The 24,875-nt window shown below is 37.1% G+C and overlaps 1 protein-coding gene across 1 annotated transcript in view; it reads right to left on the bottom strand.

The window, feature by feature from the left end:
* Positions 1-24,875, bottom strand: part of Ndufs4 (NADH:ubiquinone oxidoreductase subunit S4) — a 107,240-nt gene that overhangs the window by 31,024 nt on the left and 51,341 nt on the right. Inside the window, exons 3-4 of the mRNA XM_075976039.1 lie at positions 11,127-11,299; positions 1,959-2,032 (exon numbers count right to left, since the gene is read on the bottom strand). Coding sequence (XP_075832154.1) covers positions 1,959-2,032; positions 11,127-11,299 — 247 coding nt within the window. The remainder of the gene's footprint in view (positions 1-1,958; positions 2,033-11,126; positions 11,300-24,875) is intronic.

Raw genomic sequence — 24,875 nt, 5'->3', positions numbered from 1 at the left:
AATAGCTTCTTTGGTCTGTTGATGGTGCCTAATCTGGGGGAATGTCCACCCACTGAATGTACACTAAGGGAGATTCAGGGGGAATAGCTTCTTTGGTCTGTTGATGGTGCCTAATCTGGGGGAATAGTCACTGGCTGACATTTTCCCCAAGAAAAGTCACACAACATATGCACTGTCAAATCCAATACATTCATTCAGTTACAGATATAAGTATTGCATTTAAGTGTAAAAGACACAAACTGCAAGGATGCCAGATGCAGGGAGGGATGATGTGGGAGTGTCATATATCAATCTGTTGATTTCATTGGCTAAGCAATAAAGAAACTGCTAGGCCCATTGGATAGGCCCACCCTTAGGTGGGTGGAGTAAACAGAACAGAATGCCGGGAGGAAGAGGAAGTGAGGTCAGACTCCACAGCTCTGCTCTCCGGAGCAGACGCAGGAGAGACGCCATGCTACCTGCTCCAGGGAAGACGCACGCTATGAAGCTCCGACCCAGGATGGACTTAGGCTAGAATCTTCCCGGTAAGCGCACCTAGGGGCGCTACACAGATGATAAGAAATGGGCTAGTCCAGGTGCGAGAGTTAGCCTAGAAGAGGCTAGATAGAGATGGGTCAAGCAGTGTTTAAAAGAATACAGTTTCCGTGTAATTATTTCGGGGCATAAGCTAGCCGGGCAGGCAGCTGGGGTTTTGGGGACGCAACCCTGCCGCCGCCCATATTACTACAGAGGGAGGTATGGGTCAGAGACAGACATTACCAATTACTTACAACATTTCAGGTGAACACCTGACAGTTCTATTTCATACATACTATTTTTATTTTATGTGTATTGCCTGTGTGTGTGTGTGTGTGTGTATCTGAACACTACATGCATGAGTTACAGATAGCTATGAGCCACCATGTGGGTGCTGGGAATAGAAGCTGGGTTATCTGGAAGAGCAGTCATTCCTGAGAGACTATTCTAACCAGTTCATTACAAGTACTCTTAACTATGAAAACACATTAAGGCCACTATGAAATTTAACACATAATTTCATAAATGGAATAGCATATAGATTAATATGACCGTAATGCCTCCTTTTCAGTACAGTATATTACAGACTTACTAATAGAAAATTATTTTTGATAATAATTTAAAAATTTTGTTTACAGCAAGATCACCACAAACTAATATGTATTATTGCTTTTCCAAAAGTTTCAATATATTATTATGCTGCATAAATGTAATGTACTGTTGAAATTATGTTTGGTATTAGACCTGTCATATCTACTAAAGCAGCAAATGTAATCATTTAAGCTTAAAGGAAAGTTTAGAATGAATATGAGAGCAGGTAATTCCCTTCAAGTAATTAAAAGGCTATCAGGTAGAATAACAGACATTAGATTTTAGGTCAAAAGAAGAAAGCCTGTTACAGTGAAATGTCACAACTGGAACAGACCACCTCATGATATATGCAATCAGAGCTTAATTAACTAAATATTAGGGATGTTTTCAGGAAGATCCAAAAACAAGGTGTTAGCCAATGATCTTATTCTCTGTCTTTATTTCAATGTAAATTGATCTTTCATGTAACACTGGACATTCCATTTTAGATTTAATCATCAGCGCAGAGAGAATTTTTGATGTAGAAACAAACCTAAAAACCACTGGGTTAGATATACAGAAAGATTTTTTTTTTCAGGTCAAATTTCATTTACTTAAAGAATGTTTTCTTCACATTTATTTATTGTGTGTGTGCATGTGTGCAAACATACACTGAAGCATGCACATGGATGTCAAAGCACAACTGGGAGAGTTCTCTGTTTCTATCATGTGAGCGTCAAGGATCAAACTCTGGCTTGCTGGAGAGTGAATGACCAGCTAAGTATATGTCCACACTTCAAATTCTTAAATGGTTTCAAGGTTAAAAACACAAAAATTTTATCTTGATTTAGAAAGAAAGGAATCTTACTTACCATTTTTTTCTGCAAAGGCAATTGCGGCTTCTTTGGTACTAAAGGTTAAAACCATGTTGGAGAGGGGATCAGCCCTAGAAAAAAGAATGCCCATGATTTAATAGTAAGCCTTGGCTGTAAGACAATCAAAGTTTTAAATGCAGTGTTTAGAAAATAGACAGTTGGTTTAATATCAAGACAATTATGACAATATTTTATTTGTAATAATCTCTGAAAAATACTTTATTCCTGTATTAAGTCTGATTTTTCTAGTATGCATTATCTAATAATAAAAACCATAATTTCAAAAACATTTAAGTTCTCTTTACTAAGGTCTACTAAACTCTATTAAAAGGGCAGTGCAAAGTTTTGAATTAAAAAACCCCAGAAGATTTCCAAACTGACCTTAGAAACTTCAATATCAAGAAATTTACTGCCGAGTAGAATTGCCAGCACAGACAGCCCCTAGTTTATGATAATTTTACCTAAGATTTTCAACTTTAGGATGGTGACAGAGCAATATATAACAACAGAAAATATTTATCTTTTAAAAGTATTTGAGTTTGTATTCATGTCTGTACATTGTGAATGTACAGTACATGTGGAGGTCACAGGACCACTTACAGGAGTTGATTTTACCCAGTGAGTCAGACCATTGGGCCCAAGGAACTATTTTTCACATTTTAAATGTTCACCTGAATGATGAGCAACAGCAATGAAACAGTTAGCCATGTTGGGCCACAGTGTAAACAACTGCATCACTAAACTACTATGTCCAATAGGTTAGTAGTAGGAAACATTTTCAACTCAAGATGCTTTCTATTTATAATGGGTTTGCTGGGACAGTAACCCCATTGTAGTTAAGAAGCATCCACATAATACAAATCCTGAAAACTGAACCTTCTCTCAACAAAACTTCATTACTAATAATGTTCTTTTAAGGGAAAGGTCTATAAAATAAGAACAAACATTCTGAGACTTGACATCCCTTATATTGATGTTTATAAAAGTATAACTATGTTTGCTATAAATGTTTAATGTAAATCTCTCAGATGAATATGACATTCTCTGGAAACTTACTCAAAACTATGGAAGTGGGGGGCTAGGAACATAGCTTAGCTGGTACAGTTCTTGACTAGATGCAAGAAACCCTAGGTTAATCCCTAGAACTGAATAAAACTAAATATGGGAGGCAGATACCTGTAATTGCAATACTCTGGGATGGAAAATCAAGACTAGCCTGCACTCTATGCCCCCTATCTTGAGAAGAAAAAGGAGAAATACTCTGGGCAACCTGGACATCTGAAAGATATGACATAAGCAGAGAGCTCAAGTAGCTCTCCCTGATCTGAAGCCCCACAGGCTGCTGATGAAGTTCTGGTCATAAACTGTGGGCTTTTCTGGGAATCCTATGATCCCTATAAGCCTGGATTCCTATACTAAATTCCCTTCTTTTGACTAGTTATATTAGTTCTAAAATCGAATGATGTTTTTGTAGTGATACTACTTTCCAAGGTATATGTGGTTTCACAATTGATAGTTAAATAAACTAGTAATCTTCAGAAGTGATGATATAAATATGACCAAGTGATTTGAAGAGTTTCAACATACACACTGGCTTCATTCAGAATAGTGTGTGTGTGTGTATGTGTGTGTGTGTGCTTGTGAGAGGGAGAGAGAAGTAGAGAGAGGGAGAGGGAGAGAGACCTCAGAAATCAAGAGAACAGATCCATTTCCTCCAAAGGTGTCAGAGCTTTTTAGTTACCTGCTGTATAAAGAACTACACGTAGGTTAAATGGTAAAACTGTTAACAAGCACTCATTCTTCCAGCTGGTTTGTCATTCTCCTCCTTCATGTCTTATATTTTATAATTCTTTCTAGGTACTATTGCTACCAAGATCTTAATCTTTCTGTCTCCTTTATTTGATTCCACCCCACAATTTAACATGTTACCACATTTATCTTCCAATTATTTATTTCCCAAATCTAGTGCCAAGCCAAAACTCCAAACAGTTTCTATCATCCACTGTGGTGGTTTCCACCTCCTTACCATTTAAGCCCCTGTATAGTATGGTCAGAAGACTTTCCAGATATTTTAAATTATCCCCTCATAAGTAACCAACTGGTCAAATTAGACTTGTTTCTATGAACACAGCCTGCACCTGCCCAACAGTGCAGTTGTTTCTTCCATTGAGAATACTCTCCTAGCATCTCTACATGTGGAAATCCACTGCAGTCATTTCATGGCTCAGTTTGAGTACAAATCTTTTCCATGAAATCTCTTATACCCTGTGTCTTTCAATCTTTATATTTCTATTTTTACTTTTATACTCTATTTGCTCAATTCTCAACTACTGAGGTTCCAAGTCAGTAATGATAAAGAAATCTGTATCTTAGTAAGTGTACCTGACTAACAAATAAATACATGCATAGCAATTATAAACTCTCAACAGAAAAAATGGATGACAGAGTGTAGTGGCATTTCATTTGTATTTTAATAAATAAAGATTGCCTGATGATCAGAGAGTAAAAAAACAGCTCCACTGGTCAGTTTTACATACCAGGCAGTGGTACGCACACCTTTAATCCCAGAAGCCACAGTAGTTGCCACAGAAACCGGGTGGTGTATGCTTTTAATCCCAGTGGTACACACCTTTAATCCCAGCCCTAGAGAGGAGTATAAAACAGGAGGAGACAGCTTTCAGACACATCTCATTCTGAGATTCCTGGAGGCAGAATCACCATTTCGGACTGAGGTAGAGGTAAGAGCCAACCACTGGCTGGCTGTTTTGCTTTTTGGATCTTCAGGTTGAACTCCAATTTCTCTCTCTGAGTTTTTATTAGTAGAACTTCAAGAGAGAGACCAGAAGCAGAAATAACTGGAGAGAATTCTTCCCTCTCTGAAAACAAACTATATAGGAATTTAGTTTCACAGTTTCACAGTTGCCCTTAGGAATTCTCTAGTTTAGACAGATAGGAACAAAGAGAAGTCAAACAAAAAGACATAGCTTGTCAACACAAGAAATTTGAAGATCAAGTACAGTCCAACTAGCAGAGCATCTGGACACACGGGGTGAAATCTGTGAAGCGGGAAATCTATAGAGCAGTAAACTTTTGTACTGTGTATGAATGGACAGGTCTGGGAAGACTGAGAAAAAACTGAATAGCGATTTCAGCAGCTGTCCACTTTAGGCTAAAACAAGTCAGGACTTGTGAGCACTTTGTACTCTCCACTGGAATGCCAGAAAGACTATGTCTTTTAAACCTAAAATAGTGAGTTTCAGAACTAAGCCATGCCCCCATAAGGCAAGGCTAACAAAACAAAAAACAAACAAACAAACAAAAAATCAATCCTTCACTGGTTCCAGTGAATATGACTATCTATCAGAACAAAACTCTACAGAGGTGCTGTCATTAATTCAAGACAAGTAACGAACTATAGAAATGATCCCTGAAAGTACCGCGAGAGGTGCACCCACACACTGAGACAATGGGGATGTTCTATCGGGAACTCACCAAGGCCAGCTGGCCTGGGTCTGAAAAAGCATGGGATAAATCCGGACTAGCTGAACATAGAGGACAATGAGGAATACTGAGAACTCAGGAACAATCGCAGTGGGTTTTTGATCCTACTGCACGTACTGGCTTTGGGGGAGCCTAGGCAGTTTGGATGCTCACCTTTGGAGACCTGGATAGAGGTGGGCGGTCTTTGGGCTTCCCACAGGTCAGGGAACCCAGATTGCTCTTCGAGCAGATGAGGGAGGGTGACTTGATCGGGGGAGGGGGAGGGAAATGGGAGGCGGATGAGGGGGGGAGGCAGAAATCCTTAATAAATAAATAAATAAATAAATAAATAAATTCAAGACGAGTAAGGATCAGAATTAGTGTATTACTAATACTCCACGATATAAACTAATTTGATTATAAATCAATGCCTATTGTTTTAAAGGTTAAGTAAAATATCAGGAAGTCACACATTCATTAAAAGATCCAAATGGGATTCTTCACTTCAGATTACATGTAAAAAGTCCAACTGAAACCAAAGTGTTGCTTTGGCACTAACATGGATGCATCCTGTAAATACAACGTTGTTCAAAAACACCAGTCACAGAACATTATTGTATAAAATAAATACAAAAATAGGCTAAACACTTCTAGGATATTAGACATGCTGTTTCTCAATGTGGATATATTAATACATTTCCTTGTTCTTTATGGTGTTTTTTAAAAGAGTCATTTTGTAGACATTTAGAATTTTAACATAAATGTATGAAAATTATCATAAATATCTAACAAGTATTGACTTAACGGAGTTATAACTCCATAAATTATCTACAAAGCCTTCTTGTACTGAGAGTTTTTCTTCAATGACCTCTGACAAGAAAAGAATGCTAAGTGCAGAGGTCTGGCCGAGAGATGCCCGTCCACAGACTCACATATTTGCATCTCTGGTCACCAGCTGGTGCCATGTGTGGGGAGACTAGGGAACCCTTAGGAGTAGAAGCCTCTGGAGGAAGCAGGACACTAGGGCAGACTTTGAAGGTTTATGACCTCACTCTACCTTGTGTTAATCTATCAGCTTCTTCTGTGTGTGAACATGTCATCAATCAGTTTCCCAATCCTGAAACGAGTGCTATCAAATCTGACCAGGAGACCTATAAAGCCACATATATGCCTATAAACACTGAAAAAAATCCACAAAAATACATTCTATATTGACTGAGTTCTCTTCTGTGGAGATAGTAAGTATGTGCACAATAGTGGATGGATAGAAGGCAGGAGAGGACTAGCCAATAATTCTCTGTATCCAGATTACTACCATCTACAACTACAAACACTCATTTACTTGTTCACAAAAGCCAATAAAGAGAAGTAGGCCATACTTAAAGAATTTACAAAACTGATCCAAATAATTCAAACAAACTTTAAAAGTAATGAAGTCAAACAGTGCTAAAGGAAAAGATGGCACAGACAATACTATTTACTAACTGATAAGCCAAAGGACTAATGACAAGCCTACGAATCATGTGCTCATGTGCACATTATTATGTTATTATGGGTTGAAGGTCAAGCATACTATGTGGATAATGAGGCAACAAAAGAATTAACAACATCAAAATTCATGAATACCTCTGCTTAAATGAGAGGGCCTTCCATGCCCATGTGACATGAAACAAAATACTTGTTTCTAGAAACTAAATGACAAGTTGATACTTCTCTGATGAGATGGCTCAGTAGTTGAGGGTGCTTGCTGCCAAACGTGATGACCTGATCTCACATTCATACACATGCACACATTAAGTAAGTATCAAAAAAGAAAGAAATCTATGAGTTTAATATCCAACTAGCTGTACTATTAAATGACAAGGAATGTTTATTTTGGCCCCACTATGCTTCTCTGTTGGTTTAAGAAGATTTATACTGGAAAAACCCTGGGTCAAACTTGTGATGATTTTTATATTTTATAATACTTTTCAAGTTTACATAAAGATAAATCTTTTACCTTTGAGTTCTAACATTTAAAAGACTCAGGTAATTAAAAGAGCATAAGAAGCTTGCCATTCAGATATAAAATGTCAATACAGTATTTAAAAATGAGAATTTTAAAATCTTAAAGACAAACATCAAGGAACACTTATTGTTAGAAAGTAGGCTTTCAAAAATTATTTTTTTAAATAAAATAGTACAAATAGGTAACAATGAAAACTACATTTAAAACCAAAACTATGTTCATTAGCTTACTTCCACAGCAACCTCCTTATATGCCTCCACTGGATCAAGCAGATATAGATAGATAGATAGATAGATAGATAGATAGATAGATAGATAGATAGATAGATAGATAGATAGATAGACAGACAGACAGGCAGGCAGACAGATGATCTGGGATGAAGCTTCTGTTGTGACACTATCAGAACTGCAGAACTGCCCTTTCTGTTAGCACTGCTCTACTTTAGGAATCAGCGTCTTTTCTGTTTGTGCATTAATTGCAAGTCAGGAAAAGAATCTCCAAACAAACACAAAGATTCTCTTTCTAGGTGCTATGTCAAGTTCCTTGAGCTTTTAAGTGTAAAATTTCTTCCCCATTGGAACTAGGTCCCTGTTAATCCTCCATGTTACGTCATATGGCAGATTCAAACCAAAGGCCAATTTACTAGGTGGGAAATTCATCAAATCTAGGTCACATACATGGCAAAATTTTGGGTCTTTAGAAAAAGAAGTCTTTTAGGTATAAGATCTACGGTTGTTTCTCTTTCAACATATTCAAGAATGGCCTATCAGTACTAAAAATTAATTCAATTCAATAGATACTTTCTTCTTCCTGTTAAAGTAGTTCTCTCATCAAAATGAAAATTTTAAGCTGAAGACGTGGATTTGATGTAGAATATTTACCCAGCATGCATAAAGTTGTAGAGTTGATCCCGGTACCACATCTGCACACAACTATAAACCTACAGACATATATAAAACTAGGCTTTAAGTATTTTCCTACACTCAACATGCTAATATTAGATATATAATGATAACATATAGGTAGATTTGAGAACCAAAATTATAGTGAAGCCATTAATTTGAGATACAAAATTTTAGGATTTAGTTTTATTATTATGTGTATGCATGTGTGTCCATATGGAGGTATGTGCACATGAAAGCAGATGCCCATAAAAGTCAGAGGTGTCAGACTACCCTGGAGCTGGAGTTACAAAGTGTGACTCACACAGTGTGAATCAAACTTGGATCTTCTTAAAGATTTCTTAACCACTGTGCCATCTCTGCAACCCAAGATGAAAATTTTGTAAATAATAAACTTATAAGTACAAAAAGTTCACCTTCCAATATCAACAGTTTTACAAAAAGGTTTAAAATATGTCACAAAAGAAGTCAAAACTCACTGTATAACAATAATTTTATGTACTATTTTTTTTTGTTATTAAGAAGACAAACATTTGTTGGACAGTGGTGGTATATGCCCTTAATCCCAGCACCTGGGAGTCAGAGGCAGGCGGATCTCTGTGAGTTCGAGGCCAGCATGCTCTACAAAGCAAGTTCAAGGACAGCCAGCGTTGACACCCCCTACCTTCCCCCCCCCCGCAAAAAAGAGAAGCTAAACATTGAAAAACTAATGATTCTGATATCAGCAAATGTGACAGTTCCTGCTTTGGTAAAACAAATCAGTCATGGTTCTTCATACATTTTTCAAGCTAATTTTGGTTACTTCTTAATATGACAGCAAAGAGAATCAATTTTTAAAAAATATTTAAGATGCAAAACAACAGTGTAGACAAAGCAACTATATAAAAGCTCTCTTATTTGAAAGATACACTTTTGAGGAAACTGTATTCTGAAAAAAACTTTACCTCCTAATGCATGGAGAGTGTGTGTAATTTCCAAACCATATATTAATTAAGTAATCAGAATTTCAGAATCAAAGTGTGAAATTTCTAGATGGAAAGCTATGATGATGACAACTGGAGGGTATTTGCAGAAGCAGAGCAAAGTGAAATGTACTTATTAAACCAAATGATGAGGCTTAAGACACTACACAAAGTGTGATATCTGGCATTTGAGAAAATGCTTTAGCAGCAGTCAGGTCTCTCTGGCCCTTTCTTGCCCTTCTATCCTGAAGCAGGCTGTATTTATTAGAAGTTTCTGACCTTCCTCTGACGTCATTATGAAATATTCGTTCTAGAGGTGACTGTTATATCTAGAGAAAAGGAATGTATCCCTGAAGACACGGGCTACAGATGAAAACTTAAAGAAAGCTGAGTTACTACCATTAATTAGATCACAGCTCCTTAGTCTAGGCATACCTTTACACAACTGTCTATACATCATCAAATCAAAGCATAAAAATACACAGGATTCTCTCTCTTTAGGTCTTTATTTGAAGACTGTTTCATATAAAGTGTATATACATTGTATGTTTAGTCTATTATTAATCTTGCTATTGATGCCTCAGTCATTCATGTTATGATGGTATAAATACATCTGTGTGTGTGTGTGTCTGTGTGTAAATTTTACAAAATTTAACCTTTTCTTTTCTCTTTCCCTTCCTCACCCCAACTCCTTTTTTTCCTTTTTCATAGTGTCTCATTGTTTTAACCCAGGCTGGTTTCAAACTCCTTATCTTTTGCCCCATTCTTCAAAACTCAGGTATTATATGTATTGGCCACTTATCTAAAGTGTTTTCATCAATAACAACCTAGAATATAAAAGGTATCAATGCTGAACCAGGATCTGTTATTGCTGGAGATGCATTTGTATATGAATCCCAGAAACAGATGAACACACTAAAATCTCACAGAACTCAAAAGAATGATTATAAGATTCTAACCAGTAGGTATGGATAAAGAATTATCTTCTAAATTTCCACTGAAAAAATAGGATTTACAAAAGACTCCATGAAATATAAAATATAAGATACCAACTCTTGGAAACTATGTTTTATATAATTTGCTCAATATAATTCTATAAAAACTTTAATATTGAAGAATATCTAATAAAAAGTTTCCAGAATACAGCAACAGAAAAAGATGTCTTCTAAAATTTATTCCACTATGTTCTAAAAATTACTTTATAATTAATTTATAATCTTAATCCTAAAATCTCAGGAAATTACAGGTATCCCTCAAAATTATCTAATTTCTGATTTCTGTTCGATACTTCTAATAAACAAAATAAATGTTATGCAGGAATATTATTTGAATTTAAAAATAAATCGAAGCTGGGCATGATGGCACACTAAGGAAATAGATGGTAGCACGGCCACAACACCGAGGCCCATCTGGTCTATAGCAAGTTCTGGGCTGACCAGAGCTACACAGTGAGAGCTTGCTTCAACAAACTAAAAACCAAACCAAAACAAAGACCACTTAGTGTCACCAAACTATTGCTATCACTCCCAGAGTATTTTCAACTAGTATTCATATCATTTATGAATGTTGTCTTATAACAGGATCCAAAAATAGTACTTCTGCAGTTTATCGTTATGTCCCAAATACATATGAACATGACTACAGATATATAAAAGAATATATATAATTCCATGTTTTTGGTTGTAATAAAATCTAACTGTACTAAAAAGGATTTTCACAAGCTTACTAGCTCTAAGAAAAGTTAGTGTTTTCTTTACAAAAAAAATTTACTATTTTTAACAGAAAATCCAAAAAAAAAATTCAGAGTACTCACGTTGATGCCCAACCCATCAAAGGATTTTCCCATCTCTCTCTGGTATCAAACTCCAACTTCCATTTCTTTGTGTTGTTTACTCCAGACTGCATGTTATTGCGAGCAGGAACAAAGATCCTGACCTTTCTGGTTTTTATGTGCTCTTCTGGAACACCAGTTAAAGTGGTGATATCCTGAGGAAGAATAAGAAAGTAAACATCTTTGAACCCCTGCATAGCAACTGATGCATTTTCCCACTTCCCACCTCTATATGCTTGTTTTCTCATTTGTTTACCCTGATATTTTATTTTATGAATCTCCACTGTGCTATCTGTAAATAGTAAAGGTGAAAATTAGTTTTGGGGTACAGTGAAAGAGGGGCTATCAAATTTTTTTCTTTCCTTTGTACAGATTGAACCTGAGGCCTTCTGTAGGCCAAGCAAGTGGCTAAGCACTGAACTATCAACAGTTCATCATGCTATCTCGTCCTTTCTTTGATAGACTCTCTTGTATCCAATAGCTTCCCCCTGCTTCCACCTCTGAAGGCACCATGGTCATTTCTGAGGAGTGTGTAGACAATGCTGCATTCTTACTTTGTGATAAGGGGTAACAGATGTTACAGAAGCATAAAAGGCCCATTAAGGGAAAGTTGTTACCTTCTAGCCAAAAGAATGAAATCTGCCTTGACTCCTCCCTTAAGAATTAATTTCATGGTTGTAAACGGAGACTGTGAGTTCATTTCCCAGTCGCCAGACCCGAATAATCACACAGAAACTATATTAATTACAACACTATTTGGCCAATGGTTTAAGCATATTCTTAGTTAGCTCTTACATCTTAAATTAATCCATTTCTATTAATCTGTGTATTGCCCCGAGGCTGTGGCTTACAGGTAAGATTCTGGTGTCTTCTCTTTTGGCAGATACATGGAGTCTGCCTGACTCTGCCTTCTTTCTCCCTGCATTCAGTTTAGTTTTCCTGCGAACCTATATTCTGCCCTACTATAGGCCAAAGTAGCTTCTTTATTAACCAGTGGTAATAAAACATATTCATAGCATACAGAGGGGAATCCCACATCACATGATACCAGCCAATCACCTTGCCCAAGGGACCAACCCTCTGGAGTGGGTTCACCTTAAGTCAAGTTAAAGAGACAGGAGGAGTAATTAGTGCTTATTAGGGATAAATTTTCCTTTCCAGAATTCCTATCCCCTAGTGTAGTACCTATAAGGAGTCATCAAGAGGTTCTGAGTGAGAACTCAGGAAGGTCTAACTTTTCCTTATTCTCTTCTAGATGGTTGCCAGAGCCTATGTTTGCTTTCTTTGGTACTCTGAATTTGTTTTTGTAGAAAGGGTTTCTCTGTGTAGCCTGGTTGTTCTGGAACTTGCTTTGTAGACTAGGCTACTAGCCTCCCTGAGTGCTGGGATTAAAGGTGTATGCCACCATGCCCAGGGGTACTTTGGAATTTTTAAGTCTTTCTCTAAAGCTCCTGTCACTGAGAAGTGACTGCTTGTCCATCATGTGACTGACCTCCATGCTGCCTTAACTCAAATGGCATGACCTCTTCTCTATTTCCCTCCTCCTGGCTGCTATGAAGGTATACAGCTTGCTGCCCTGGGGTTTCTCTTTTAAAGGCTAGCTTAAACTGTCCCTGAGATTCTTGAATTCTTTCATTAATGAGACTAACAAACCTAAGGGGGATTCTGACATCTCTGATAGCATCTGGTGATTCCATCAGAACTCCCCCAAATTTCTGGTATCAGACAAAAGAGAAATACATATATTTATATAAATACAATATGTAAAAATATAAATGCAATTTTTAATAAAGAGACACAATCACTAAATTTTAAATAGAAAAAAAAAACCCAGTCAGTGGTATTTATGTCAAACTGCTCACCACTGGGCAAAGTCTGAAACTGTACACAAAACAAAAAAGCTTTAGTGTTTTCTCTCCCTATGGTGAATGACTGAAAGAGTAACACAAAAATCCTGTAAAGGTATGCCATAAGGTGGGAAGGTATGCCAAAGGTGCCCAACTTCAGAGACAATACAACTGTAAACACCTGTAATCTCTTTCAGTTTTTATACATTTATCCACTAACAAATGCTTCACTGGGAGAATGCATAGAATTTTGATGTTCTAGATTAAACACATTCACCAAACATAGTAGCAGTCAGTGCACACAATAATGAAATAAGTTTGAGTTTAAATCTACAGTTAGTAGTAGGTCACCCTATCATAGTAACCCATCAGAATCATATCAGGGTTCATCATATCATTCCTATTTGGTGTTTTGCGGGGGGGGGGGGGGGCGGCAGGGGAACGTAGGAGTCGGTATTGATTTCACAAGTCTTCATCTTATTTTGAGACAGGGTCTCTCGCTGAACTGGAATCTCACCTGTTGGCTATACTGGCTGGCTAACAAGTCCCAACGCTCCTTCTTCCTTTTTCTTCCCAGAGCTGGGATATAGGTATATGCGGGCATGTCTGGCTTTTATATGGCTTCTGAGATCTGAACTCAAGGCCAAGAACTTTACCCATTCAGCATCTCAATCCCCAACCATTTATATCTTCTTTTAAGTAAAATATTTAAAATCATTAGGAATAGGGTGGAACACTTGCCTCCCATATGTGAGGCCCTGAGTTCAATTCCCAGGACCATCAAAGGAGGGGAAAAGTTCATATAGAAACTTTTGAATAACGGCTTACAATTAAGAAAGAGAATGAAACGGTTCTATCAATGTAGTTTTGTTTCAGTGTCATGTATCCTCTATGAAGGCTGTTCACTTGTAGAGTGTCTATTAATGCTATGAACCAAAGAGCTACAGTAGGAAACACAGCTCACATCTGTGCTGAGATTAAAAGAACAATTCTTTGTTAATTCAGTGAGTACCCAGTTCCCTGCTTAGCACAGTATCTTTCTAGCTGTACCAAGAGGCATGGCTATTTTATTACAGCTTACATAGTTAGAGAAATTACCAAAATAATGCAGAAACATGTTTACATGATAACAGGATTCCTTGTGTGTACTGTGTGGAGTGCCTGTGTGCACGTCAGGTAGTTTTCTCGGTTTCACTAAAACTGAAACTCACTGACATGGCTACTTAAGCTAGCTCGCTTGCTCTGGGGTCTTGCGCCCCCACTCTCCAGTGACCCTGCCGAGTTTGATGTGGAGGGATCTGAACTCCAGCTCACACAGTTGTCGCAAAGCACTTTTTCCCTTAAGCCATCTCCTCAGCCACACAGGAAAATCCAATGCGCACTGACTGACATTAGTTTGTTTTTTTTTTAAGTTTTCTTACATCTAGGATAAAAGGCAACTAAGTGCTTTATATCTAGGAGACAAGAAAATGAGTACAATTAGCACAGAAAGCTTAAGCATTAATAATATGTGGTAGCTTTAAAATTTTGTGTGTGTGTGTGTGTGTGTGTGTGTGTGTGTGTGTGAGAGAGAGAGAGAGAGAGAGAGAGAGAGAGAGAGAGAGAGAGAGAGAGAGAGAGAGAGAGAGGAGAGAGAGCGCAGGTTCAGCGCACTTCTGGAGGTCAGAGGATTACTCTCAGGAATTTGCTCTCTCCCTCCATTTGAGTGATCTGGGACTTAAACTCAAGTCATTAAGTCTGAGTCCAAGTACCTCACCCAACTGAGATACCCCACTTGCTCTAATTGGTAATTTTTAATAGTTATGTTCAATTTAAATAAAATCATAACTTTTTTATTTATTTTTGAGGCACTGTTTGCTTAGCACTTATAAGGGACAGACTAAATCTCCAGCATGGTAGAATGTGTGTGCTCAACTCACACACACACATACACACACACACACAAGTGCACATGCACATAGATTTTTGTTTTTTGTTTTTGGAGGGGCTGGGAATTGAACTTAAGGCATCACACATGGCTAGGCAAGAACTCTATTACTAAGGTATATTCCCAGCCCAAATGTTAACATTTTAAGGAGTGACTTTCTAAAGCACAGTCCTCTACTTAGAGCATGAAGTAACATGGCTCTGTAGGAGGTCCTCAATGTTTATTTCTTCTTTTGTAACTGCCATTTAGTTAACTGTTTACTATTTTCTATTGTTACGCTAATATATTTTCTAAGAAGATCTATTTATAATCATGTGTGTGTGTGTCTGCAGATAGATGTGAGTGCAGGCGCTGGAAAAGTCCAGAAGAGAAGGTCGGATCTCCTGGAGCTGGAGTTACAGGAAGTTGTGAGCTACATGTGATGCTGGAATGTGAGCATTCAGGAAGAATAGTTCTCAGTCTTAGCTGCTGAGCCATCTTTCTAGTCCCAGATTAAGATCATATTTCCTCATCATAGTTGCATTAAAGTATAAACACTCATTATAAGCATGCTATAAAATTAATAGGCAGGCATCTTCTCCAAATCCCAGATCAACGCCTCTATTTTGCACCAAGTTTCTAATGAATAAAATTATGCTACGTGGCTTGTTTTCAACTGTATGAAAGGAAACATTCAATTATCTTTTACATCCAGAAAATGAGATTATAAGAAATATATATTTTTCCATACTTCTATTCTGTGATGCATGCATGGCAAAAAATTAAACCAATAAAGCTTACACTTTATATTGTTTCATGTCCCCTCAAATTCTGGCACTTTCTAATTGGCACATGCCCCCAATTTTAAGCTGATAGTCAAGCGAGGAGCTTCTGAGTTTTGAAGCCCTTACAAGTTGCCTGCAGAAGATGTGAGCTGCTGCAGCCCAGCTGAGCTGCTGCAGGACAGAAGATACAAAGGCTTGGCAGCTCACACACTTGAGACACCTAATGCTCACAGAGCTCTGTAATTCCCAGTCCCTCCAGGTGCACTCTCAGCCCAGACAAACTTACTTCCTATGCCTGTAAAATACGCTGACACTCTGTTGCTATCATTTCATGCAAACAGAATTAGCAAGTGACAAGAACCTTTTCTCAAACACACACTGCAGTGGGCTAACTCCAGGAGTCCATTCAAACACTGTAACACTTGGAAAGATCTGTGAGCCCTATGTTGAATGTCTTCAGGGATTCCCCTTTTCTCTCAATTCACGCTGAGCTACCTGTGACTCATATTTTGCAAACGAGCAAACAAATAAAACATCTACAAATTAACCTGAATTAGTGGAATTCTCTATGGATTTCTACATTTGTACTAAAATACTGATTACCTGTGATCTTTCTAAAACACTATTTTTAATAAAAGAAATGACATAGATGTTGATATTGTCTTTTACTAATTTCTTTTTAAAAATTTTCTAGAATCAGAAAAAAAGTCAAGTCATGTAAGATATAAGAAGCCATCAAGTTGGCACTAAAGAATCTCAACTCATTAGTTACGAATCTCTCTAAGTTCTAATAGGTCATATTATTACATAGACAATACACTAATTTGTTCAGTTTTAAAGCTTCTCACTTTTAAACAGTTGGGTTCAAAGGAAATCTATTTTAATTATTAAGGAATGTAATTACCCTAATAATGTTAAATGATAAAATACTAGTTTTCCATATAAAAACTGATTCGGTTATCATCTGTCCCCACTTGTATGAACCCAACTTTTTTCTTTTTTAACAAAGGAAGTGAGGAACAAGCAATGGGAAGTTGGTGTCACAATGCAGAAAAACCTCCCAGCAAGCTTCCTGCAACCACCCAGCATTTAGAGTCTTGCTGGCTGCTCTCTTTTCAATACCAGAATTTCACACATTTCAATGACTATTATGACTTCAAAGAATCAAATTTTCATCATTGTCCGTCATCTGCCGGCTGATTTGTATAAAGGAGTTCTCCAGCATGCACTCCAAACAAAAGCCTCCTTCCTTCTGTGGCTGTATATCAAGTTTAAAAGTCCTGTTTGTGACAGTTGTGTCTTTGGTAAACTGGGGTGACACTGAAGAAGTGCAGCTGCTCTGCAGGAACCTCCTTTTGGGCATCATTTCACTTAAATAAAAACAGAATAACTAGCTTCTGCCTTTATTAAACCACAAAAATGCCACTAGCCTTAGTAATTACTTCCAGTTGCCCTACCCACTCTACCCTTATCAGTTCACACTTATTGTAAAAAGAAATAATGAAATGCTGTGACATTTCTGGATGAAGCTTTAATAGAAATCTTGCTGCATCACAATGGTTAACACGCTCTTTGGCAATTAGTTCACTAACAGCATTAGCATGGGTTGAAGCTAAAGATTTAATAGGAGTATCCATTAGACATCAAGTGACAATACTTCTAGAGACTTGCTCTATTGCAGGATATTAAAGGCCAATTCTGTTTAAATTTATAGTAGAGCTGAAACTGATCTAAATTTTAATGACTGTTAATATTTTATATCAATCATCAAAGATTAAAGAAATTATATTTGTAATAACAACTTCCTTTTATAATACCCATCTGTAATCTCAACACTAGGGAGGCAGAGGCAAGAGGATTGTGAATTCTGGGCCAGACTGAGTCACAGAGCAAGAAAGCCTCAAAAAGACAAAAAGACAAACCAAAACCTCTTCCTTTAAAAAAAAACCAATAGAGTCTTAGACCAAGAAATTCATTACAGGTTTAATAAGCAATTACAAAATAAAAATTTACAGAATACATAATTATACATAAAAATACATAACATAGTTACTTACTATGAAAGAATTTTTAAAAAATCAATGGTCAAATGAATTCAGGTATAAATCACAAATGTTCAAGTAAATTTGAGTTGTGAAAGTAAATGCAATTCGTGTTTGCTCACTAACAAACAGGTGAAGAAATTCAAGCAGGTCATTAAAGACTGGATGTGACACCCTTATATTTTCCATGTTGGGCAAAGCTATCACAGCACTAAAATTATAGCTGTCTATCATGTGTTATGAGTGATACAGGAAGATAGCACGCAAAAAGTACTATAGATCACATGGAGAAGAAAACAACTAGAGACCTTTTCAAACTATTATTCTTCTATTATTCTTAGAGTCTTCTGAGGAGCAAGAGCAATTACTATAGCCACAAGGTATGTCAAAATTAATTTGAATCCCAACTTCAACCATGGGCAAATCTCTCTTGTTGCAAATCCATAAATGAACTTACTTGTAAGCTAAAGATTAGATAATGTACACACTGTGCTCACTTCGAACAAGAAGAAAAGTTGCTGCTCAGCACCAGTGCATTACATATGGGATGCAATCTCCTGAGTAGACATCAACTCTATTCTCAAGAAAACCACGGGACATTTTTGAGAAGGATGAACAAATAAAGGGAAGCTGGTGTCAAGATACAGAAATATCCAATCTTTCTTAAAAATTATTAGTTAACATTTTTTTTAAAATCTAGTCAGTAGTTTTACTTCAAGTCTGGAAAAGAGATATACCAAGCCCTTTGAAGAAATACCTTCTCTTTTTAAAGGCTGGATACTCTACACAACTGTTTTGGGTCAATCAGCCATTCCATCTTTCTTCAAACTGACTGGCCCTAAAACAGGGATACATAATAATTAGTATTAATTCATTCTCTGTCTCTGTCTCTCTTGGCTGAAAATCAATTCAGCAGTTAAGAGCACTTGTTGAGCAACCATGAGGAACAGAGTTTAGTTCCCAGCATATACGTAACAAGCAAGGCATTCCGTACACAAACACAGGAGGATCACTGAGGCTTGCTAGCTGCCAGCCTAGTTGAAAATTTGAGTCCCAGGCTGAGGGATAGACTCTGCCTCAAGGAATAGGTGGAGAATGATAAAGGAGGTCACTTGATCCCCACTTCTAGCCTCTCATCCTCAGTCAGTCAGTCAGTCAGTCAGTCAGTCAGTCAGTCAGTCAGTCTGTCTCTCTTACACATTTACACACACACATGTACACATACTCTCACATACAGAATTGAAAAAAAATACAGAATATAATGTAAGGTAAGCAAACTTTGTAGTACAGAGGAGCAGGCTGTGTCCCTCTGCCCGGGTAGCTTATACCCCTGAAATAAGCACACAGAAATTGTATTAATTAAATCACTGTCTGGCCATTAGCTCTAGCCTCTTATTGGCTAACTCTCACATCTTGATCTAACCCATTTCTAATAATCTGTGTGTCACCACGAGGTTGTGGCTTACCAGGAGAGATTCTAATCTACGTCTGCCTTGGGCTGGAAATTCATGGCATCTGCCACACTTCCCTTCTTCCCAGCATTCTGTTCTGTCTACTCCATCCATTTAAGGGCTGCCCTATCAAAAGGCCAAGGCAGTCTCTTTATTCAACCAATGAAAGCAACACACAAACAGAAGAACCTCCTACACCAAAACTTAAGTATGCAGCCACATGTGGAAAGGCCTATGACATTCATGAAAATGAAGGATTGATGTATAATTTACCTATATTTCAGTTCAAAGATGTTTGTATGCAAAGTTAACTATCTTAAGTGCTTCAAAGGCTATAATGCTATGACTTTATTTCTAAGTGTAAGCAATGTGTGTGTGTATGTGTGTGTGTGTGTGTGTGTGTATACACAAATACACATATAGATGTAGATTTGATCTGAAAGGCATTGACAAATTAGTCACTCGGTTCTGTGGTAGTTTCTTCCATTAAGAAGTACACAACAACACTTATCTCTTATCACTGGTTACAAGGATTAAGTCAAAACAAGCACAACATACCTGTCATAGTGGCCAAAGAAAAGAGAGTTCTTTAAAATAAAAAATTTTGTTAGATTTTTGTGTATTAATGGTTTGCCTGAACAGATACATGTTAACCACATGTATGTCTGGTGCTTATGGAGGCCAGAAGAGGGCATGAGATCCTTTAGAACTGGAGTTACAGGATGGCTGTGGGACACCATGAGGGTGCTGGAGATCAAATCCATGTTCTCTATAAGAGCAACAAGTACTCTTAACTGCTGAGTCATCTCTCAAGCTACCTAAAAAGAAGATCCTACTTGATTTTAAAGGTAGAAAGGCGTCAAAATGCCAGACCAAAGAGGGAGATAGGAGATGATTCTTTCCGGATACTCATTTTTAAAAGGTACGGCGAGCTGGGCATAGTGGTGCACATCTTTAATCTTAGCACTCGTGAGGTAGAGGCAGGTGGATCTCTGTGAGTTGGAGGCCAGCCTGGTCTACAGAGTGCATCGCAGAACAAGAGCTACTTAGTGAGCTCTATCTATGAACAAACAAATAAAACCAATAAATAAATAATACTATTAAAACATCAAAAATATTAAACAGAAAATTTATATATAAATATTCCTAATGCCCTACCAACTACTTTCTTACTTTCATTACCTACCAATAAATATCCATGTTTATTTATTTTACTAATAAAGTTTTCTATTGACTATTTCCAAGTAACACAGCATCCCTTCTCCACAGAGATACTCAGTCTTCATAATTTTTGTTTTAATAGCCTCATAACAATTTATTCAGTTGATGTGGCACCATTAATTAGTATAATAAAAGTTGTTAAATATGCTTTTTTTAAATGAAAATCTCAATAAAAAAATTATTTTTTCCCACGATTTATTTTTAATTAGTGTTTCTGTATGTGTCTGTGCAAATGAGTATGGGTGCCCTCAGAGGCCAGAGGAATCAGAGCAATTCCTGAAAAGCACACTTACAGATGTGTGTGAGTCACCAACTGGGACTTGAACTTGGGTGTCCTGTAAAAGCAGTAAGTGCTCTTCTTGACACTACTGAGCCATCTCTCCAGACCCATCAGTAACTAAATTTTGTGTGTGTGTGTATTTTTTTTGTTTTGTTTTTGTTTTCAAAACAGTGTTTCTCTGTGTAGCCCTGGCTATGCTGGAACTCTCTCTATACACCAGGTTGACCTCTATGAACCAATTGCTACAATTAAAAGGCATGTGCCACCACTGCCCAGCAATAACTAAAGTTAGCCATGAAAAATACAATTAACTGTAACAAAAGTTATCAGAATTTCTAGTCTGACATGTTATCTCATTAGTTTGCAAACTGGAGGTAAAATCCTATGCTGTTAATCAACAATGTAAAAAAGCAGATCAATTTCCATTTATATCCTTTTTGTTCCTAAAACAGGGTCTCACAATGTAGTCCTGGGAGCCTGAAACTCACTTGTAGACCAGACTGGCCTCAAAATCAGCCTCGCAATGCAGGGATTAAGGGCATGTGCCAACCATGCCTGATGATCCCTGAACATAACAGTTAGCTTGACTTTAGTGCATGTTCTTCAATTCCAACAACAAAGAAGAAAGGAGCTTGATTTTGTTTGTTCATTTATATTCTGTCTTGCTTTCTATAACCCAGTCATAAGCAATCCACTTGATATGCTTCCTTAGTGCAGAGATGACAGATGTGTCTCACATGACCAGTTATGACTTTAATTTTTGATATATCTAAGACAAAAAATTAACAAAAGGTGCAGGCAGAGCTCTCCGAGTTCAGGGTCAGTCAGGCTGGTCTACTTAGTGAGGTCCAGGCCAGTCAGAGCCACATTGTGAAACATTATCACAAACAAACAAACCCCAACTGAAAGTTCCTTTGTAAGAGCGCTACTATAAGAAGAAACAAGGATGTTAAGAAAGTCCTTATTAAAAACTTAAGTGAGCTGTTCAAAACTATAGTTCTGGAGTATCAAACATATGTGCAAGGGCTTGATTACTGTGTGAGACTCACAAACACTTTTAGATTTTATTTTATGTAGTTACATGTTATAATGTCATGGCTCAGAACATAATACCTGGAAATAACAGAACAATAGAAGTCACTCCCTAGCCTTCTCCTGTCTCCTGGGGGAAATACCTGACCTACCCCATCTAGGAACCAAAACTCTCATTGTAGATATCCTGCCCAACCCCAACCCAGAAGCCATGAAGACTCTATACCAACAGATGCTGTTACCTCTAGTCTAGGAGCCTTACGTACATCCTCACCGTCCTGTTCAATCACACATTACAGAACTGTCCATTTAGGAATCCACAAAGAAACTTCTCAGCATTCCCCACGTCTTTGGTTATTTCTGAATCCTCCTGTGTCACATAAAATTATGGCTAAATAATTTGGTGTGTCTTTCTCTTGTCCATCTGTCTTGTTACTGGATGTAAGCCATGAACCTTTGATGAATCAAGTTGTTGATTTTCTTCTCTGTAGTAGTAGATAATTAGACACGGCACCACAAATTAGGTCTACCAGCAGGTTATTTTGTAACAAAATACTATAATATAAAAGTAAGCTTTCTCCATTAAATCAGAAAAATCTACTAGAAGATTCAAAGATACTTGAAATAATATTGTTTTCTATTAATTTAGGGACAACTGAAAGTAAAGTTGTTAAAAGTATCATGCTGGCAGGTATGGTGGCCCACTCACATGCCTTCAATCCCAGCACTCAGTAGACAAACAGATCTCTGTGAGTTTGAGGCCAGTCTGGTATACATAATGAGAGTCTGTCTCAAAAGAAAAAAATCCAAACAAACAAAAGCATGCCTAACAAATCACTGAAAATCAGGAGGCTTAATAAAGTACTTTAAAAATTAATGATTTTTTTTTCTTTTAGAAAAATCTTATTTTTTGTTTTGTAAGATTTTTGGGGTTTTTCTGTTTGTTTCTTTTTAGGGCAGAGGAATAGGGATGAATCCCAAGCCAGCTTGGAATTTGCTCTGTAGACCAAGCTAGCCTCAAACTCACAGAGATGTGCCTGCCTCTTGCTGGGATTAAAGATATGTATCACCATGCTTATCTTTCCTTTTCAAAAAGACTTATTTTTACTTCTGTGTGTGTTTGCCTGAGTGTATGTATGTGCATCGTGTGCATGCCTGCAGCCTGTGAACGTCCACGCGGGTGCTGACAGCTACACCTGGGCACTTTACAAAAGCAGCAAGTGCTCCTAATGCTGAGCCAACTCCCTAGCCCCACAAATGTTACAAGATGAACATTTCATAGTGAGAAAAATTTTAATAACTAAAATTGCATATTTCTTTGCTTTTTAATTTCAATGTTCTGAAAGGTCAGTCAACTACTTTAAGGCACCTTGTAATATTTTCAGAACTATCATATTATATTTTATTATTATATATTATATTATAATTTTTATTTTTAAAAGTGGCTAAAAGAGTCTTGGAATTATATAACATTACAGTTTGAAAATAATCTGTTATTTCTTAACTAATTAATTAATTAATGTTAATTTCTAATAGTACCTTTTTATTCCCTGGTAATAAGAGGCAAGCATATACACAATATATACCAAGAGGCATGAAAGTAGAAACAACGGCAGCAGAAAACTACACATGAAATAAATACTGAGTAAGTATCAGGCCAAAGGACTTTTCTTTTTTTTTTTAAAGATTTTATTTATTTATTATGTATAGAAAGTCTGCCTCCATGTATGCCTGCAGGCCAGAGGGTGCCAGATCTCATTACAGATGGTTGTGAGCCACCATGTGGTTGCTGGGAATTGAACTCAGGTCCTCTGGAAGAACAGTCAGTGCTCTTAACCGCTGAACCATTTCTCCAGCCCTAAAGGACTTTTCTTAAAAAAAAAAAAACAAAACAACAAATCAAGTGATAGTTTGAGCAATAAACTAATAAAATCAGAAAAGAAAGCTGAAAATAAAAAGAAAGAACTTGATTAATTAAAAGCCAAAGTTTTTTATTTAATAAAAAATATTTATTAGGCAAACTAGGTAGGGTGGCATGCACCAATAGTCCCAACTACTTGGGGGAGGCAGAAGCAGGAAGCTCCCAAAAGCCCATGAGTTCAGGTTAGACCAGGCAACTTAGTAATGGTCTCTCTCTCTCTCTCTCTCTCTCTCTCCCTCTCTCTCTCTCTCTCTCTCTGGCATTAAAATCAAAGACAAAACAAGAGAAACTAGACATGACCCATCTGACAGAAAAATATTGAGAAAAAAATCAATCAATACAATAAGAGTTTAAGAGCTGTAGAATAGAGGCTGGAGAAATGGTGCAACAGTTAAGAGCACTGGCTGTTCCTCCAGAGAGGCTGAGGTATTGAACAGTACCCACGCGGAGATTCATAATTGTATGTAATGCCAGTTCCATAGAATCTGATAACCTCTTCTGGCTTCCACAAACACAATGCATGCTTGTAATACACTGAGACACACAAAAGCAAAATCAAAAACAAACCACCCATACACATAGGGAAGAAAATCTGAGGAAGAAATTAAATAAAATAGAATATTTCTAAATAAGAAAAATATAAACTAAAAGATCCAAGAATCCCAAATAAGATCCCAGTTAAAACTACACATAAGCAAAGTTTAATCAAACTTCCAAATCTAGGGATTAAGAATCTACTCTATTAAAAATTGTTAAAAGAAATGACTAAAATTCTGCTTCCACTTGATAAAGGAGTTGATATTGAAAGTAATATTGAAATGTCACAATAGGGAAGATCCTCTAATGCAGCTGATGGCTCTTAGATTGGGCTGTGCTGACTCGTGGAATTATCTAATATATTAGTGGCATTACCTATATGGACATGTAATCCTCACAATGCAGATATTCTGCAACCCTTTTACAAATATTTAAAATTGTGTTCAAGTTCTGCTTTGCTGTCTAATAAAAAGCTGTTTCAGAGGTTAAAAAAAAGAATCTACCTTTAACTGTGGTCTTAGGAAAGACTGTGCACATGACATATACAGAAACAATGACAAAGACTGAACTGAAACTGTTTCCTCTAAGGTGAAGAAGGAAGGTCTACCTGTGCTGATTCTCAACAGAGAGCCACAGTTCTAGCCAGAGTCATTAGGCAAGAAAAGTAACTTAAAGCAGACACAATTACCTCTGCCCCCAGATCACATGA

This window comes from Microtus pennsylvanicus, chromosome 6, assembly GCF_037038515.1.
Source record: "Microtus pennsylvanicus isolate mMicPen1 chromosome 6, mMicPen1.hap1, whole genome shotgun sequence".
Lineage (NCBI taxonomy): Eukaryota > Metazoa > Chordata > Mammalia > Rodentia > Cricetidae > Microtus > Microtus pennsylvanicus.
This window is presented reverse-complemented; position numbering and strand designations above follow the sequence as displayed.